Genomic DNA, 17,904 nt, shown 5'->3' on the forward strand with positions numbered 1-17,904 from the left:
CACTCTTTCAATGTTGTCGTACTTGATAGAATTCTTTAGAATTTCTGACACTTCAGGCAATAGTTTTCAAGAACATGGGAGTGATTATTTTTTATTCTTGCCATTCAGCTCTATTTGGTGCTGTCATAACAGGGATGATGTATGTGTGGGGTAAGTTTTCTTCTCCCTCCTTAGCGTGCACATTAACGTTATTTTTCCCTTATATTCACTGATATTTTGCAGGTGCAAACACCTGCACACACTTTTAACAGTTTACACTCTTGGAAAAACCTATGAGATTAAATGAACTCTGAGTATAAATTCTGTTATTTGTGCAATAGGTGATACAAGAAGTTTTTTCCTGTGCTCCCATGTGTGGAATACAAAGATATAAACTATATACAACTATATGGAACCTAGGCCATTGTTTTCAGTGGTATTGTGCACACACAACTCCTGTTGACTTCAGAAGGCTTGTGGGTACTCTGAAAATGAAGCCATAATGCATATACCTATTTTTTTTTATTCTCTGTGTGTGTCTGCAATAAATATATCACAAATTGATCTCTGAAGGTGATGAAAGAATGCCTGTTCAATTTTATTGCTAGCAGGATATTGGAATTTGTAATTTTACTGGCTCTTCCACTCAGACTTCAAATTTTCCTTTTGGTGTATGTCCAGGGGAAAACTTTAAAGAAAACAGAAGATGGAAGAACAGGAAATGACTGTGACTATAATGAATTCAAGCAGTTGTGTATGTTGCCATTTTTATCAGGTCTAGGCATTTTGAGACAGCAGTAAGTCATTAGGTTTAGGACTAGGTTTCTATTTCAGATGCCCTAGCTATATCATTGTTCTACCAAAAATATTTAAACACAATTTCCTGACAAAGTCAGGTAGATTATAGATGAGTCTGCACTATTGACAGCATTAATAAGAAAAAAAAAACTATCACAAGGTAGGGATACAGAATACATGACCAAGTGAGACATTTTAGTCTCTAACTTTTCAGACTATTTTAATGCCAACATAATATAATATAGTGTGTAGACGGAAGTTCCAAATAGCACCTAGTTGTGTAAAAAATATTCAAGCAGAATGGTGAAAGGTGTAAGGGTGTTTCTTGTCAGTCATATCTGAGTGTGTGCATAAATGTTTCACTAAATAGAAGACAGGGTACAGATGCACTTTACAGAGTAACTAAATCCAAGATGCATAAGCTTTCATGAGCTCACAGAACTGATGAACTGAGTTTATGCTTATGAAACTTTATGCATCTTGGATTTTGTTAGTCTATAAGGTGCAACCAGTTAATCACCCCTTAAATGGTCACCCAGCCACACATTCAATCAATTAATAGCATGATAAAAAGAACAATAAATTACTAAGTTATTCTACACCATATATGTAATCACTTTATAGCTGTTTCCTGTCGTATCATTAATTGAACATGTGGCCAGGGGCCCCTATGGCTGGGAACCTCTGGGGGAGTGGGGCATGAACACCCTGGGGACCCTGAGAGATTGCAGCAGCTGTGGTCTCCCAGCCACAGGAGTACTCCACACACCCCCATGCCTGGTAGAACACAGGTGACGTGATCTCCCAGGCCCAGGGTATATTAACTTCCCTCCACCCCCATGGCTGGGAGATCATATCAGCTGTGTCAATGCATTCTCCCGGTCTTAGCGGGGCTTCACATACCCTTGCAGCTGGGAGATCAGAGCTGATACGCTCTCCCAGCTGAAAGGGTGCTTAAAGCCCTTCCACAGCTGGGGGATTGCAGCAACTGCAGTCTCCCTGACATGAGGACCTGTGGGTGCTCTTGAGACTGGGAGCCCAGGTCAACTGATGGGTTGTTTTTTGCCAGTGCAGGGGAAGCCCAGGTTTGGCTTCCCCACTTCTCCAGCCATAGGGCATGATGGAATCTAATGTGTGCTCCACACACCCTCACAGCAGCTGCAGACTCTCCTGCCACTGGGAGACTGAGGTTGTTGTGGTTTCCCAGCTGCGGGTTTCATGGAGTCCCACTGTAGCTTAGAGATCACAGCTGTTTCAGTCTCCCAGCTGTCAGAGCCACCCCCTCCCCACCACAGCTAGGAGATCACTTCTGTTGTGGTCTCCCAGTTGAAGGATGCGAGGACCCCCTCTGCCTACCCATTCCCCCCACCCCTGCATCTGGTAGATCATAGCAACTGTGATCTCCCTTCTGTGGGGACCCCTGGGGCACCCCACAGCTAGAAGCCCACTTCAGCTGACGGGGCTTTTAGACAGGGCAGCTTGTTTCTTGCCAGTGTAGAAGGAGCCTGGGATCAGGCTCCTGCAATGACAAAAAAGTGCAGTGGCATCTAATGCATTATTCACAATTGTGCCACTTGCCATGCATGTGTGGCATGGCAGGAGGTCCAATTGTGTGAATCACGCATTAGATCCAATCACACCTTTGTTGTACATGTAAAGGAATCCTTGGGTTCAGATGGTCATATAGTTTCTGCTTTTGATCTGTGTGGATTCAAGGCATAAAAGGTTTGTCTTTGAGTTTAAGTAAAATAAGAATTAGAAGAAAGAAAAGAAAAATAATTGAATGTCTTCTGGTTTCTAGTGCAAATGATAAAAACCTAAAAACGTTATTTGGATAAAATCAGGTCAACTTTCTCCGAAATGATCTCAGAATCAGACAACACATTTGTGGCCTCATTCCAGGAACATTTATGCTCCAGATACTTGGTTAGAGGTGGCCTAAAATGAACAAAATGAATATTAGGACAGTATACATTTTTAAATTATTTCCTTCCAAATAGACCTTGGAGACATAAAGCATGCACATGGAGAATTTAAATTCCCTTATAGTTTCAGGCTGAATTCAAATAATTTTGGAACTTTGGTACATTTAACAAATTGATTATTGTCTGCATTATACTACTTCCAATCATTTGTATTGTTCTAATAGAAATAGGTAGCTTTAGAAACTTTCTTTTTCATTGTACCATTGCACTTTACTTTATTTTCACACTTTTTAAGGCATCATTAAAGAGGGCTATATGTGTATAGCAATGGGAAAAGAAAATGCTTTGAAAGACCATAACTTGAGTTCCTGTCAACAGATGTACCTTTTAAAATGCATTCACCATAATTTGTGTAATCATTTAGAACCATTAAGACTATAAGTATTTTGTTGCACAGCAAAGACAATGGAAAAAACACTAAGCTTTTTTTTGTAATAATTGCTAGTTCATTTTTTTTAAAGAATATTACATTTCTTTTGTTAACACTTTGAATGGTCATAGATAATGGTTGTAGTTACCACTGGATATTACAGCAAGATTAAATGACTTTTAGCTTTGGTATATCATTAACATTATTTTTACTATATTCTTGCATATGTCTGCAAGAAGAGAGGATGCTACCGTAATTTAATCTTCTTCCAAAAAAAATGTCTATATTTTATTGAAAAATAAAATGCTATAATAGCACATTTCTATATGCTAAACTGTTATAACCTTTGATATAAAGCTAATAACCTATGTCAAGCTTTAAAAAAATATGCATTTTCCAAGGCATTTTTAAAGAATACGCTAGAATTTTATTTAAGCTCAGTGTTGCATTTCAATATTTGATTGCCTGAGACACCAAGTGAAAAGAAGCATTCTCTCTATATATGTTCTCCCTGATTTCTTCTTCAATCCTTTTTCTCCAGGTTAACTGGTCACTGTTCAGTGTGTATACAATGGGTACTTTGGATCTACAGGGGCGTTGGCAAGTCTGAGGGGGCATTGATGCATTGGTGCATAGGGAGGGAGTTGGGAGGCTGAAAATAGCCATGTCACAGTCAGGTGTTGGGCTGGGATGGGTAGCCATGTCACAGTCAGGTGTGACCAGCCTCAGGGCTGGGGTGGGCAGCTAGGTTTTCCCAGGCCCAGGGTTGCACTGCAAATGCATGCAAGCATTCGGGAGATCAGCTTAACCCTTTTTAGATTGTGTTAACCTGATCTCAATCTAAATCCTGATGTATACACTATTTTGGGATATTTAAGCCCTCAGAATGCCTGCACAATTGAGCATTTAGATCAGTCTGACTCTGATTAGGTGTATCTAAATGTAACACCCAAACATACCCATACTAGTTAGTGTACATTAAGCAATCAGAAAGATGAAGATATTTAGATTTGCTGTCCTTATGTTTTTCTCTCTTGGATACTCTTGACTATACATGTGTTTTGTTTGCTTTGTTTTGTTTAATAATGATATATCTGCTGAATGAATGTGTAGGCATGTTTTTTGTAAGTGAGTGTGGCAGTGCACCTTTGGGTGCCTGCCACTTTAAGGGCAGAAAACAGGCAGCAGCCAAGTGCCTCACGAGGGCAGTCATTTTGAGCACTAGGCATATAAAGGCTGCAGTTTGCTGCTGCCAGCCCAGGCAGCAACATCGCCTGGCTGAGCTGCATGGGACATCTAGCAGGTAGGAGCAGGAGGGTCTTGGTCCTGGGCATGTTCTAAAACTGCACCCTGCAGGATATGGGTGGCATGGCGGGGCTCATGGTGGTGTGGGAGCCCCCAGAAAATGCCAAGCCAGTTACCACCCTGGTGAAAGGTGGGTCAAGGCACCTTCAGCCCTAGCCCCCATAATTTGGTGGGTATCAGGGCCAGGCATGGCTATGGCCACCTGAGCCCTAGGGGGTAGAAGACCCCAGAAGAGGAGGGGACCAGACATGGCTGTGACCACCTGAGCCCACAGGGGAGGAAGACCCCAGAGGCCCCTGGTTGGGGATAGTTGTGTGGCCCTGAAGGGGCAGGCATTGGGTAGCCCAAGAGAGAGGGCAGTTGTGAAGGCCCTGAGAGGGCAGGGATGTAGGTGGCCCCACACAGAGTAGGGTTGGATGGGAGTAGGCCTGAAGGGCTGTGCATGAGGGGGACTGAGTAGGGGGTAGGCCTGAAGGGCAGCACAAGGGCCAGCCCTGTGAGTAGTCAGGTGTAAGGATGTAGTTGAGTGTGAGGAGGCTAAGAAGACCCCAGGGTGGGCACAGTAGGAACCCCAGGAGTGGGAAATAGGCCAAGGTATATCTTCGGACAGCTGAGCCCATAGTTGAGTGAGAGGCCAACTAGGGAGCTCAGTTGGAGAGTTAGGGGTGAGTCCTGACCCCGGTAAGTCCTCTATTGCAAGGAGGCCAAGTGTGGGTTGAAAGAAAGTCCTAGAGGTTAAGCACAATGACCTGCTGCTCCAGGGAAGGAGTGAGAGTCCCTGTGAGACCCCGGAGCACCAGTTGTGGTGTAGGTTATGATTACATCATGTGGATGCCATCTATGAGGCATGGGCTGAGGTGTAGAGGAGGTTTCAGAGCTGCAGATAGCGCTCCCTGGCATCAGAGCAGGAAATGGGCAACCTCGTACCTAATTAAGACACCAATTATTGAACAGCAAGGCATGGCAGGTTAGAGAAATGGGCGGTTAGCCCAGGAATAGGCAAGTGGGCCTACTCCTAATAGGCCCTGGGAAGGCCCCCTTTTACAGTGAGATTTAGGATTACTGAAATATGTATTATGAATTCTTTCAAAATTGTTATTAAAAGAATATCAAGAAAGGTTAACCATTTGTATAACTTCCAATGTCTAGGATTTATTTTTAAAATCAGGTACAATGTTCCTAATATAACCAATGTAAGGTTATCATAAAGACAGAAACAATCTTAACTATACATGTTGCATGCGCATGTGCGCACGTGAATTGAATTAGCTAGTTCACAAATTTAAGTAATATTATTAGGATGTATCTGATAATTAATCTAATGTAATTTAATCTAAAATTATGTATAGCAACATTGAAATTAATTAAGGAAAACCAAAGCATTGCAAATATTGGAATGATTAGTTAGGATTGGTAAAATATACCATTATTAAAGTTATCTAGTTATCTATCTGAAAATACTGACATTAACATTAGTATGGCATATTTAATAAATATGCCTAACTCTAACCTACAAAATCCATGTATAGATAAATGCCATTTTTTACAGATACATGTAATTTCTGGTGAATACTTAGTGTTACTTAGCTATAATGGGGAAAGGTGTTTAAAATTCAGAAAACACTGTGTGGAAATAGGATGTACAATTTAAAATGGAACATGTACTATGTCTCTATATCTTCTAAAGATAAGGGATGCTTTCAAGTTTAAAATACATAAAAGCCTAATCTCCATCACATGTTGGAGTTATAAAACTGTTGCAGAGATGAGGAACATTACAGTAGAAAAGTAAAAGAAACATCTTTTAGGAAACACTTATGAACAGCTAAGGTCTACAAAGTCTTTGACTTCCTAGTTTCATTCTTCAGCTCTGACTATTCTAATGATTTCTAACTGGTGAGGCTAGCCATCAGTTGCAAAAATCCCCTATCTGTAGACCAGACCTAAAAGCTTTTTGTGGAAGAAAAAAAATGTTGGTAAAAAAATTCTCCCAGTTCATAACTAAGCTGAAGTCAGTAACATTACAGTAAGGATGAATTAGTCCAATGAAACCTTTTGCTGAGTCAATCTCATATGATTCTAGCTTTTCAACTAACTGCCTTAGTGATGTTGTAGCCAGGTTTTTGGAGGTTTTACAGCAGTTACTAAGATAAAAGAAGTTGATGGAGGAGCAGCTGCGGAGGCTTCGTAATTACTGTCAACAGTGCGTACCTCACACTGTTACTTACAACAGTGAGTTTTGATTTGATAGTATGTTCTGTGTTGCTGTCACTCTGCTGAAAATTGTCCATACATATGTAAATGGAAGTATCTAGATGACATGCTTGTTTCTGGGGGTGAGGCAAATGAAACAGGAGATAATCCATTTTGTAAATGTAAAGAGTATTGTAGACTCTTTTGTTAAAAATAGAAAGCCTATGGGTACAAATGGCCAGAGAGAATACATAGTGTATGAATATGCTGCAGTTTAATCATTGTATGGCCTTCTACTCTTACATCTTCCAAAATGTTTAATAAAAATACAAGAAGAGTTACGGTATAGGATTGAATCAACTTAAATTAGCCAATTTAGTAAAAATGTTCTATTTCTGCTCTCCAGGTCAGAGAATTCTGGTGGACTGAAACTGAGCATTTTATATAGGCAAAATTCACATTCACTTTAATTAAAATTTTCTTTGAGTAAGGAGAGCTAGACAGGATACAAATTTATCTCAGAACAAAGAGGCGAGGAACAGACATTGAAGAAGCCTAAGGAATCAATCCAAGATACAAAGTTTTCTGTAGATCAGCGTTTCTCAACCTCTGGGTCACGACCCAAAAATGGATCATAAGAAGATTTAAAGGGTAGCAGGGAGGTCTGAGGGAGTCGGACCTTCAACACCTCCAAGATGGAGCTTCCACAACATTTCTAGGTGTCCTTTCCCAGGGCTTTACTTTCCTCCTAGTGAGAGTTTTTCCTAGTATCTCACTTAAACTTCCTTTGCTGCAACTTGAGCCTTTTGCCCCTTTTTTTGTCTTCTGCCCCCACTGAGAACAGTCTAGCTCCATCCTCTTTGGAACCACCCTTAAGGTAATTGAAGGCTGCTATTAAATGCCCCTAGTCTTTTCTTTTCCAGACTAAATAAATCCAGTTTTCTTAGCCTTTCCTCAGAAGTCATGTGCCCCAGCCCCCTCACCATTTTCCTTGCCCTCCACTGAACTCTCTCCAATTTGTCCACATCCATTCTGTATTGGGAGGCCCAAAACTGGACATAGTACTTCAGATGCAGTCTCACCAGTGCCGAATAGAAGGGAATAACCACTTCCCTTGTTCTGCTAGCAACACTCCTTCTAATGTAGCCTAGTATGCCATTAGCCTTTTTTGCAACAAGTTGCTTGCTTCATCAACCATTCACATGTCAGGAGATTGAATTTGTTCAGGAATAATTACCACCAGTGTTCACCAGTACATTAGAATGCACTACAGCTAGTAATTGTTTTAATCCAAGCACCCTTTTCCTGTGGCTCTTTTGTTTTAGTCCCATTTTTTTTGCAGTAGCTGCTTTCATGCTCTTTTTACAAGAATGTGTTTTCCGTTTTTGTCTCAATGATGGTCAAACTCTAATGTAGGAAATTAACATCTTTTTTTTTTTCCTGTGTGATTGTAACTTTTATTTTGTTAAGTAATAGTCCTCAGGACTGTTTTAGCTCTTGTTCAAGATGCTGTATACTCTCAGTTCCCAAAGAAGCTTATACAAAATGAGGTTGCTTAAGATCTTGTACCATGAAGCCTTTTCTAAGAGAAAGGTTTGGAGTGGGAGAAAGAGTCCAATCTTCAAGCATCCCTTGCTGTGGTAGAGCTCTTTTCATGTAAAGTCCACATTCCATTAAAAACTGATAACTGTTTCTGGAAATCAAACTGCCTCTCAGTTATAGGTGACACTTAAGTGCTGACAGTGCTCATAACTCTGCGCTGCCACCAGAGCAGAGGGCACAACTCCATGCCGCTGCTCATGTCGACACCACCCTTGCTGCTGTTGAGCATTGGGTCTGGCCCAGGCTTCAGTCCCGTGCCCCACCATTGGTGCAGAAATCGCACTGAAGCCACCACACACATTACTGCCAGGCCCTGGCTCTGGCCTGGCTGCAGCCCCATGCCCTACCACCCCACTGTTGGCACAGAAATCTGGGGGGTGGCACATGGTCCCCCCATGCTCCCCTGGCACATTACCAATGCTTTTAGTGTAAAATGTACCACTAACAATTTGTGTTTTTAATCAGTTCACATCAAAATGTGGACTGTTGGAACATATAATACTTTAAAGTATATCTTGCTACCTACACTTGCTCCACATAAAGCAAAAGGCTTGTCTTTTCTTGCTTGTGCCTAAAGTCATAAAATGGAGCACTAGTCATATATATACTTTTATTTGAATTTCTAAACAGAGACTTAAAATATCCAAATAAATTTGAGATGTCTTTAAAAAAATCTAAACAATCTCGAAACATTAAATTCACTGTAATTTTCCTCAGAGGCCTACACAAATACTAGAATTATGAACAAGAAGTATGTTACTCAACACTAACATGAGAGTGGGTCTAATGACTCAGTGGAAGAATGAACACAATTGCAGTTGAAGCTGGTTCAAACAGAATATAATTCTCTGGCTGGAAATTGGCAAGCAGTGGTTTTTCTAAATATAATTTTGAAATGTTTTTGCTCCAGCTATAGAGATACTAACTTCCTTTTCCCATTCCTTCTTTAAAGATCCTGAAGTGGCAAACAAAATATTTTATCATTTTTCCTCAGTCAAAAAACAAATACAAATGTTTTTACTTTCTAACACTTTTATAGAAATTGATCCAATCTGCAGAATAATTCCACAGAGAACAATACAAAGAAAGAAGAAACTTCATTAGTGTATTTGTCTGAGATCCCTGTAGAACATATATCCTGATTTATTAGAATAATAATAGTAATAATAGCAATATTTAGTATTTTCATCTTGAGTGAGCTTTACAAGTGGCAGCTAATTAATCCCTGCAGAACTCCCTTGAGAGAGGTGCTTGTGCTTACTTTTTATGGACTGTATTAATTATTGTGAAATATTGTGGGATCTGGTTTCTTCACTTTTTCCACTCAAATCCTGTCTGAGAAGACCAGATGGAATGCTCTTTCAGCATCATAAACAGCTGCTAGACAAGCAAGATAAACATCTGAACTGAAATATTTAGGTTTATTTGAATTTTATTGAACCTGAACATAAATCCCTTCTCTCTGGATAGCCAAATATACTCTATATTCACTGAATGAATGAAAACAAAGCAACTACTAGCAATCAAGAACATCAAGTACATACCACTAGGACATCTTTCATTGTACTCCATTATTTGGCTATATGACTGCTACAATGCAGATATAATATAATAAAAAAGAATAGAAGTGTGTCCATGCTTCTAACATAACTGCATCAGGATTTTATTTGTTTTACTAAGATACTGAAAAACATTTTTTTAAAAAATGACTGGGCTTCATTGGAAAATGAACAAAATTCTATGAAGCCAAATCATCAGAGATGCAATGAAATTAAAATTAAAAACCAAACCTCTCATCTTTTCAGTTTAGAGCTCTTGTATTTTCTTTATAGTGGTTTCTTTGGGTATAGAAGCTAGTACCTGGTTTTCCAATTGTTGGGGTCTGGATTGCATATTGCATGTTGAAGGCCACATCCTTTGCTCATGGTGCATATATAATTGACTAGGATATGAGTGGATTTGTTGCACCAGTGTGAGAGAAATGAGAATCTAGCTACAAGTCTGCTCCCTCTTCCAAAGAACTTGTGTATTTTCAGTTGTTTCTTGGAGTTATGTGACTATGTGGACAGACCCTTGGAAATCTGTATTTATTTGTAGAAAAATGGAAGGAAGGAGAATTCTGTACATTATATATATCAGGGCTGCGTAAAGTTTTGGTCCCTGATTCAATTTGGCAGAGATTCAGCCTGATTCGGTGGCCGAATTGTCAAATCCAAATCAAATCAGGAGACCCTTTAATCTCTCTGAATTGAATCAGAACTCTCCAAATAGATTCAGAGAGTTTCGGAAAGATTTGACAATTCGGCCATAGACACAGCTTTGAATGTTTTTTCTACATACCCCAAGGTACCAGGCAGCTCATGAATGCTCCGATGGTGGGGCAGATGGAGTGTCCCACAGGAGCGTGGGAGTGGGAGGTCCCCAGTGTGCTCAGCAGCAGACCCAGAAGTGGACCAGAACCACCCAGAAGTGGCCCCCTGCACTACCGCGGCTCACTTACTGGTGTCTCCTGAGTCTGGGAGGTCCCCCTGTGGCTGATCACTGAGCCGGGGAGTGCCAAGGGGCCTCCCAGCATGCTGTATGGTGGACCCAGAAGTGGACTGGCAGTCTATGCGCCCCAGCATTGCAGAGTTCATGAGCCATGCCTGGTACCTCGAGGTATGTAGAAAAACCATTTAAAGCTGTATCTATTGCCAAATTGCTGATTCTCCAAATCAGCATTGAATCTTCAGATTCAGATTCGGCTGAATTGAATCAGGGACAGTGATCCAAATCAATGAATTGAATCACTGTCTCTGATTCAGGCCGAATCCAAATCCGAATTGAATATAGCCCGTTTCACACACCCCTCATATATATGTGTGATCCAGTTAATTATAATCTGGCCTTTAAATAATGCTGATAGATTTTTAGTGCACAAACCTCATAGATCTTGTTCCCCTTTCACCAATCTGAATTTCACTGGATCAGTTCCACCTTTTGATAGAATTGTAGTATGTTTACTTGCATTTGATTACATTTTGAGGTACACACAAAATATTTTTTAAAAGCTCAGCTCATTTGCATATTTGAGATCACCAGTCATGCTCTTCTGCTGATTAATGACTTCTAAAGGGAGGCAAATTCAAGGAGATAATAGTGAATGCCAGTTAACAACTTGCATCAATTAGTTTTTAATCTGACAGATATTTTGGGAAAGAGACATTATTTCTGTAATTTGTGTTTTGAAAATCACTGCAAGCGAATAGATACCAAGGAACATCTGTACATTAAACCAGTTTCTCATTAGCTTACAAATAAAAAATAATAATGTAAAAATGAAAATCTCATAATAAAGTATAAACCAAAGCTTTTTTGTCTCTGACCAAAAAAATATATAATTTGCATTGTCCTTCAAAAACAACTTGAATAATGTAGAATAAATTGTATATGCATATTCAGATTACAGTTTCAAGTATTGTGTTTCATTGTTTGGACCAGGGATCAGCCCTAAACAATGCATAAAACATTTGAAGTTGTACCTTAAAAAATATCTCAATTGATACAGCCTAACTGATTGGGTTGATTGGATTGAGGAGTAAGTTATGTTTTCACCTTCACTGTTCTATTGTTTTACAAGTGTTGGTAATTTTAAATCATGGAAGAGAAATGAGAACCACCCGCTTCCTGTTTCTACCAGTCCAAAATAAAACCCTGACCCCAAACTCTGAGGGAACTGTGGGGAATATTCAGATTTGATCCATATTTGACCTTTATATTATGATCCCATCTCTTTTCTTTAAGAACTGTAATTAGATTCTGATTTTGTTGAAAACAATACAGAAAGACCTGGAGATGCCAGATATAAGCGTGTTTCTGAACATAAGCATCAACATTCTCATTTGTGAACAAAAGCATCAACAGAGTATCTCCTATATTCCATTGTAAGTGAAGTTTTAAACCCACAAAGTTTACTTGTCAGAAAGAAAATCAATACAATGTTTGAACAATACATGCCTCGATTATTTGGCCTTGCACAGTGACAGTATTATTGTCAGCCCTAGTTATGGAACTTCATTTAATTCTTACTTCTTTCATTGTGGAGAGAGTCTTATAGGCTAAAACTGAATATCTGAAGAAGAAAACATTGCTTTTATTCTTTTGTATCATTAACAACACCTATAATGTGCTAAGTTACTATCAGCCATGCAGTAAGGCACAATCCATGCCACACAGAATTTAGGCTGGGCTTTGTACAATTGCTGAATGAGTTGAAATGCCCACTAAAATCAATGAGCATCGTTATACCCTCTACGGCTCGGGAAAAGGTAACAATATACAACAAAGAATCTTTTATGCAAAAAGTTTAAATGTATTTCAGTTCCTTCCTATGTTCTTTCTATGTTTTTTGCATAGCACATTTCAATGATCAACTATATACAATTTCATCTCTTCTTAGCTTTTATTAGCTGATTTTGATAGGTATCATGATCAAAGCAGATCTTTTTTGAACTGAAAAAGGGGATAGTAAGAGGGTTGATGTGCCTGCTCCCAAGCAGGTGGGCTTTATCCCCTTAAGATCTCCACAGTCAGGCCATGCAATAGTCCATAATATATAAACAATACCCTTGGCTAAACAAACAAGCAAAGCAAAATCTTCAGCCTTTCTGGAAGTGCCAGGTCCAACAGGGAGTAGCATCAGACAGAACAGCAGCAAAGGCAGGGAGGAGAGCACAGAGCAAGGTACTGGTCGGGGTAAGAAGATCAGAGTGTCATTTGCACACCTGGAGCAGGTAAGGCTTACCTTATGCCATGCCTGACAAAAAGATTGCCCCCCTGATGTTATACAGAGTTAAAGTAGTCCATTTGCTGTGATGCCTGTTCATAGCTGATGCAAGCTAAGGCTCCATGTCCTTCAAATGGAGTTGCTTATTTATTTGTTTATTACTATTTTTGTTGAGAACCTGGGGCATTGGTCTTATATTTGGACACTTTTCATTTGTTATTTACCAGTATTGACTAATGCTCTATTTTCATGTTTACTGATGATTTTAGAGCTCTGACTTCATTCAGTTCTACTTTGAGTGAATTGCTCATATGTTCAAATGATCCTCGATCTCAAAGAATTAGTGTTTCTGAAAGCCTTGATGCTTTGTACAGATGAAAGACTCATTGAGTGAAAAACAGGCTCTGCTTCAGTAAAACCACCATGGGTCAATCTAAAAGACTACAGAGTTTGGAGATCCTTGTAGTAAATTTCTTCCTTTTTTCTTCTTGCTTTTTTTTTTGTTCTTTTCCTTTTGTGTTAGAGCAAAATTAACTGTAATAGACATAACTGTAAGGGTATTAAATTTGAGTGGAACATAGAAGTAGCTTTGTTATAAATAATTTAGCAATGTTTTCCCAGTTTTTAATGAGGTAGTGAGTGGACTGGCTTTAAGAATGTCTTGAAAGGGTGCAGTTCCTTCTGTAAAAATACAAATGAAGCATCCCTAATTACAAAGGCTTTTGTACACATGAAATAAATGTTTATGTAAAAATCTATTCTTTCATTGTAATAAAATGGTTTGTTCCAATCATGCATATCCTATTCGGTCTGTACTTGGGTGAATCTCCCATTAATGTCAACAGATTTTCCTGTCTATTAATATAAACAGATTTTCCTGTCTAAAAGCTGAACCTGGAGTAATATCACTGGCTATAAGCACACACAGGTCTTAAACGTGCCTTGTGATGTTAGTATAGCCTTTTTCTCTGAGAATGACTAACATCAAACTGTAATCAAGCAGGCAAAAGGTTTTCCACTGTAATATATAAAACAACATTTTAAACCAAGCTGAAGACTAGACTAGATTACTTGCATTTTTCCATCTCAGTTCCATGATGCCTCATAGTTACTAACCAAAACATATGTTGTGACTAGACCGATGTGAAAAAATAAGTAGTGTCTCTTTAAGACTTGAAGGACAGCAGCCATCCACCAGGTGGAAACAAATATTGAAGAAGTTTTGTGTTGCTGTAGTTGTTGTTGTTTAATTAAATAGCATCCATCAGTTTCTTTCTTCACATTTGGAAAGTATTTCTTTGGCAACAGGAAAAATGATGCCTTCAGTTTTAGTAAAGTACGTCAGCCACCAATATTAATAATGCTCTTGTTTCCTCTGCTTCACAGGGTTCCCATCACTGATGAATGACTCAGATCGCTCCCAGCTATCTTTCCAAGGATGCATGCAGTTCATTCATGTGGATGACCAACTTGTAGACTTACATGCAGTGGAGCAAGGCAAGCTAGGAAGCTTTGCGAATGTAATCATCGATATGTGTGCCATTATTGACAGGTAAGTTAGGGAGAAATCACTGGGAACTACCCAAGGTAGTTTAACACTGTAGATTATGACACAACATAATAATACCAGGGAAAACTGCCTCGCCCTAACAGCCACATGGTTCATAAAGTTACCAGATGACTCTTGGGCTCTCCTTTCAAAAGGTAATTGCTGCTGTAGGTGTAAATGGATAAGATAACATCAGCCAATCAGAATGCAGCTAACTTATTCACTTGAGTAATGCAAATGTATTAGGGGGGAAATTGTGAAAATTGTCTTTATTTTTAAAATGATATTCTAGTCACCATGTCATGCCTTAGAAATATAAATGTCCCCAGGATATGACACTCATATTACTGGTAGAGGAGTTATTTGCAAAGCTTAGAGGAGACTCCATTTTGTAGGACTCAGTAATGTACTGGGAGTGGAGTTATTTGAGAAATTTAGGGGACTGTTTGCATAATTATATTATCTCTTTAATAGCATAGTTGTATTTTTGCAACTTGCCTCTGAATGACTACACTATTAGCCTGAGCAATTTTACGAAGGTTATTTTTCTTTTAATGGTCCCCTTTAGTATAGCAAAGCTTTAGTATAGCAAATGTGTTAAATTTTAGGGTTACTGCATACCTTATCTATTATTCCAGTCTTTTCCTAGGAGATAGTTGGAGAAGGAAGAATTTTCTGAAGGGCTTGGTATGGGTGTCAGATATAGTAAATTTGTATGTAACTCTGTAAATAATGCATGCATTCATTTGGAGCTTTAGGTGCCTCTCTAGGAAACAGAAAATAAAATAAATGTTATTTATGTAATAAATAAAATCTATTCCAGTGAAATTCTTCTCCTTGAGTAAAAAAATCCTATTAAATACCACTTCAGTTCATTGCACTCAAAAAGGGTAAGTGTGAACATTTCACAAAGTGTTACTCCTGATTTCTAAACAAAGTAGAAGAACCAGGTAGTGTCAAGACATGAGATAAAAACACTGATGATCTGCTTTAAAGGGACTAAATCTATATTGGTTGTTCAGTGTGCTGACACTTTAAAGAAACAAGCAATTTCATCCCCAAGGCGGATAAATTACAACTTGAGATCCAGCATGCTGTAGAAGAACAATCTTGTGGAACTTTGCTATAAGATAAGGCTTCCTGAGAGTACTTAGTTTCTCAGAGAATGGTAATAGGTTCACATGTCACGTAATATACATGTAATAAATAGGCAGGCTTTTCTAAAACAGCACTGTGGTCCTGCCTTAACTCTCCTTTGATAGTTTTCTGTCAGAACCTATCTCTAACAATAAGTCTTTTCAAGTGTCTCTGTGTGTGTGTAAAATGTTCCCCTTTCTTGTTTGAGAAGAATGCTTGTGGTATCAAGGGATGAAGCAGTGGGCTACACATGTAAAGTCTAGCGTGTGGTGAAAAATATGTGACTTTTATGTAAATCTAGGTTAACTGCATTCTGCTGTGAAGCTGTAGATAAATGCGTCATTTTTTAAAAGTTTAGAGAATTTGAGATCTGTACCTTGTCCTATAATATACCTAGACTGTGTCACGAACAAATAGTTTGAAAAAACAATTGAAATAACATACATTAGTTCAGTTCCCAAACTTTCGGTTTTTCCTAACACATGCATATTCTAGAACCAGGAAATCATTTCATAGGGTGTAGACACATGACACTTTAACACTAGTGAGTTTATATTTCTATGTACAAATGCAAGTTACACTAGTACTGAGATAAGACAATCAGTGCTTTGACTGTAGGTACCCACAGTAAGGATTATTGCAATTCCTCACCAACAAGAAGTATCCTGTGGCCTATAGAAAAGAGCAACCTGAAGATGAAATTAACTAATTAACTAAATTAACTAATATTGCTGCAGAGAGATGACATGCATCCTAGTGTAAATTACACGGTTGTAGTGTTACTCCTGAGTTTCCAAGGGCTAATTGTATCATGGAGTAGACATGAACACATTTGAATGTTATTTATTATTCTTTGGGGATTGACAAGATGCTCCAGAATAGGTAGGAATCCAAACATCCTTTATGTCAGACGGCAGAATTGGGTGGAGTTATAAAAGTAAAAATGATATCAATATATAGAAAGTTATCATAGGAAAGAAGTTATTTTTTTTCCCCTAACCTTCCTTCAATCGGGCTGACTCTAGAGAGGCCTCCATAGATTATTATCCAGTAGTTTAAGTTGACTTGTTCTGGTTTTCAGTTTTTAATTTTTGGAAATAAAGGCAACCCTAAAAAATGCCTAAAAAAGGATGTGAAAAGATCTGTTGTTGGTACTTCATTTTTTATCTCCAGTTGATGAATTTACACACTGGTGTTCAGGCTAATTCCAATCTCACTTACGCATGCGTAAATAAGAAGCAATTCTACTGAACTGAATAGAATTCCACTGCAGTGAAATTAATGAGAGACCATCTGCTTACGTAAAATTGGAGGAAAGAAATGGAACTTAATAGTAGAAAAATGCTGGGGGGAGGGGAACCAAATGTATTTTTCCAAATATGATATAAACCTTCATGGCTAAGTACAGGCAGTCAAAAAGCCTGAAGCTGAATCGATTCAATCTTCTCAGTTTAATCTAAACTGTGTAGCTTAAAGTGATAAGCAAGTGAAAAGACATTCTCTTTTGATTCTGGAAATGCAGCCATATGCCTATAGTGGCCCAGGCCAGAAGCTTGGGGGTGCTAGAGCGTACTACCCTGCTCAGCTGGAGCAGGCAGCTTGGGCCAAGGCTAGCCTATCCACCCTGCATGGGGGTTTGCAGGGGAGGTGCAAAGCATCCTGGGATGCTGGGGAACTACGAGTTAACTTAAACCTAGATGGGATCTGGGGCAGAAGTTCAATAAACTAATTTAACCTAAGTCAGTTGAGTCTGATAATACATCTGATAATGACACAAAGCTATGGGGAGAAGTGGACACGACACAAAGCTATGGGGAGAAGTGGACATGCCAGAGGGCAGGGAACAGCTGCAAGCAGACCTGGATAGGTTGGACAAATGGGCAGAAAACAACAGAATGCAATTCAACAAGGAGAAATGCAAAGTGCTGCACCTAGGGAGGAAAAATGTCCAGCATACCTACTGCCTAGGAAATGACCTGTCGGGTGGCACGGAAGTGGAAAGGGATCTTGGAGTCCTAGTGGACTCCAAGATGAACATGAGTCGGCAGTGCGACGAAGCCATCAGAGCTAATGGCACTTTATCGTGCATCAGCAGATGCATGATGAATAGCTCCAAAGAGGTGATACTTCACCTCTATCAGGCGCTGGTCAGATCGCAGTTGGAGTACTGCGTGCAATTCTGGGTGCCGCACTTCAAGAGGGATGTGGATAACCTGGAGAG

General features: G+C 39.2%; 1 protein-coding gene across 1 annotated transcript in view; it reads left to right on the plus strand.

Moving 5' to 3' along the window:
• The window catches only part of CNTNAP2 (contactin associated protein like 2), a 1,052,534-nt gene that overhangs the window by 352,220 nt on the left and 682,410 nt on the right, over nucleotides 1-17,904 (plus strand). Inside the window, exon 8 of the mRNA XM_025209846.1 lies at nucleotides 14,384-14,549. Coding sequence (XP_025065631.1) covers nucleotides 14,384-14,549 — 166 coding nt within the window. The remainder of the gene's footprint in view (nucleotides 1-14,383; nucleotides 14,550-17,904) is intronic.

Source organism: Alligator sinensis, unplaced genomic scaffold (genome assembly GCF_000455745.1).
Source record: "Alligator sinensis unplaced genomic scaffold, ASM45574v1 scaffold456_1, whole genome shotgun sequence".
Taxonomy (NCBI): domain Eukaryota; kingdom Metazoa; phylum Chordata; order Crocodylia; family Alligatoridae; genus Alligator; species Alligator sinensis.